Source organism: Chaetura pelagica, unplaced genomic scaffold (assembly GCF_000747805.2).
Source record: "Chaetura pelagica isolate M959 unplaced genomic scaffold, ChaPel_1.0 scaffold105, whole genome shotgun sequence".
NCBI lineage: Eukaryota > Metazoa > Chordata > Aves > Apodiformes > Apodidae > Chaetura > Chaetura pelagica.
In genome coordinates this window covers 70,195-72,146 of record NW_009953393.1, presented here as the reverse complement: position 1 = coordinate 72,146, position 1,952 = coordinate 70,195, and the positions used below count along the sequence as shown (strand labels likewise).

Genomic DNA, 1,952 nt, shown 5'->3' with positions numbered 1-1,952 from the left:
GCTCCTCCTGCTGCTCCTGCTGTGCCTCCCGTTGTGCCTCCCGTTGGGCTTGGTTAGGGATTAGCCCAGAACCAGTGCAGAGATAAGAAAGAACCCTGCTGGTTTCTAAAAGGCTACTACCAGGCTGTAGGTGAGGAGGGGCTTAGGTAGGACAGGCCAAAACATCGCTGATCTGTCGCATTGCCAGGTGCTTTCCCCCACCCCCCCACATTCTCTATTTAAAAACAATAAAATGCTTTATGTGGCAGATCTGATCCAGATCGCTCAGTCTCCGGTCTCTTGCAGTGTTGAGTTGTCCAAACTCTGAGAGTATTTGGAACCCGGCCTCCTTGAACAGGGCCTTTGCAGAACCTGTGGTCTTTCAGCCTCTTTGGTGAACTCTTTCATGTCACAGCTGCCTCTGTATTTTGATGTCTTCGAGCTGTTAGGAGTGTTTATGAAGGTCATCCGTGTCTTCTTTGTCAAAAGATTGCTGTTGGAAAGTGCTGAACTGTTTGTTTGACCATTGCTATAGTCCAAAGCAGAAGGACAAAGTCTCTACTGTAGTGTGAAGAGTTCTGTACTGTAGTGGGAGTGTGAAGAGTTCAGCTTCAGTAATGGTTGTTTGATTCTGACCTGCCTAGGTTGAGTTTCCCACTTACAAGGACTCATCATGTGGGAATGGGACTGGAAATGTGTCAGGCCCTCAGAGTTAGAGTTTTATTAGTTATTTTATTGGTGTTTTTCTTAAATACTTTCACTGAGCTAAATACCACTGACTATAGGTTTTACCAGGACATCCCTACCTTTATATAAGATGGCAAATTGGAAGAGTTCTGTTGGGAGGTCCAGTAAGCATGACCTAACATTTAATTTCTGAACTAACAGCTCTCATAACCAAGGTGCCGGGTGCACTGGTTTCTCTCCTTTAGTCTTTTCCTCTTCCTTGACAGAGCAGTTGCCTGAGGAGCACATGGGGTGTTTGCAAAAAGACCTTTGCTGAATTCACAGCTTCATTTGAAGGCAATCACCCAGGTTCAGAGAAGGGTTGTGTTTCTTCCAGGGAACAAGAAGTCTGGTCTATTTTAGGTGATGAAATTTGTGTGTCTCCCCAGTGACTTGAAGAAGAGCTTATGGCCACTCCCTTGGAAGGCAAGAGTCTTAGATTGAGTGTCTTTATGAAGCTGAAGGATCACAGGTTAGCCATGGTTTAATTAAGTTGCGACTTAAGTAATGCTGAAAAGTTTCCAGGAAGCAAGAAGAATAATTCATGAGGGAGACACCTACATACCTGGCTTTTGAGTTGCTGGACCATAAGTGGCAGATGCAGTGTTTTGTGTTTAGATTTAGCTCTCTGTTTGGTAAATCATATAGCAAAAGTACTTTGAAAGGGCTTTGTTTTCATGTGGCTAGAAGAGTACAACCTATCCTTTCTAGTCAAGGCTCACTGCAGAGTTAGCTGAACTGAAACGCAGGATTTAACCCATGAAGCTTCCAGCACCAGTCCTGCACTTTCTTCAGGGGTTTGAGTCCTAAGTGTCTAAGGTAAGTTTTATCTTGAGCTATCAAAATATCTTGCTTTTTCTGAAACCATCTCATGAATTTCTTGGAAGTTCCCCAAATCTCCTATTGACAAATACGTACATTTGTGCATTTGGCAGCTGGAAAAAGAAGACTGATTTGCATGGTCATGATGGAAACAGCTGCCCCGTGGCAGCATAAGTGCATTTGCAGTGTATCAACTTTCAGACAGGGTCAGCCTCCGACTTAATTCAACGAGCTGTACAGCCAGACATGCTCTGCATGCACAGCACTTCCCTGAAATCCTAAAAATTTTGCATGAACGCAGGTTGACTGCCCAGCACTAGTGCTACACAGTATATATATCACATAATCTTCCTGGTGACAGCAAACTGGGGGAGGTGTTTTGAGGAGAACAATTATTCTTTATTCCCCCCCCCAAAAAAAAACCC

At 44.2% G+C, this 1,952-nt stretch overlaps 1 protein-coding gene across 1 annotated transcript in view; it reads right to left on the bottom strand.

The window, feature by feature from the left end:
• Positions 1-447, bottom strand: part of ALG11 (ALG11, alpha-1,2-mannosyltransferase) — a 5,848-nt gene extending 5,401 nt beyond the window's left edge. Inside the window, exon 1 of the mRNA XM_009998352.1 lies at positions 352-447. Coding sequence (XP_009996654.1) covers positions 352-447 — 96 coding nt within the window. The remainder of the gene's footprint in view (positions 1-351) is intronic.
• Positions 448-1,952: the final 1,505 nt, after the last annotated feature.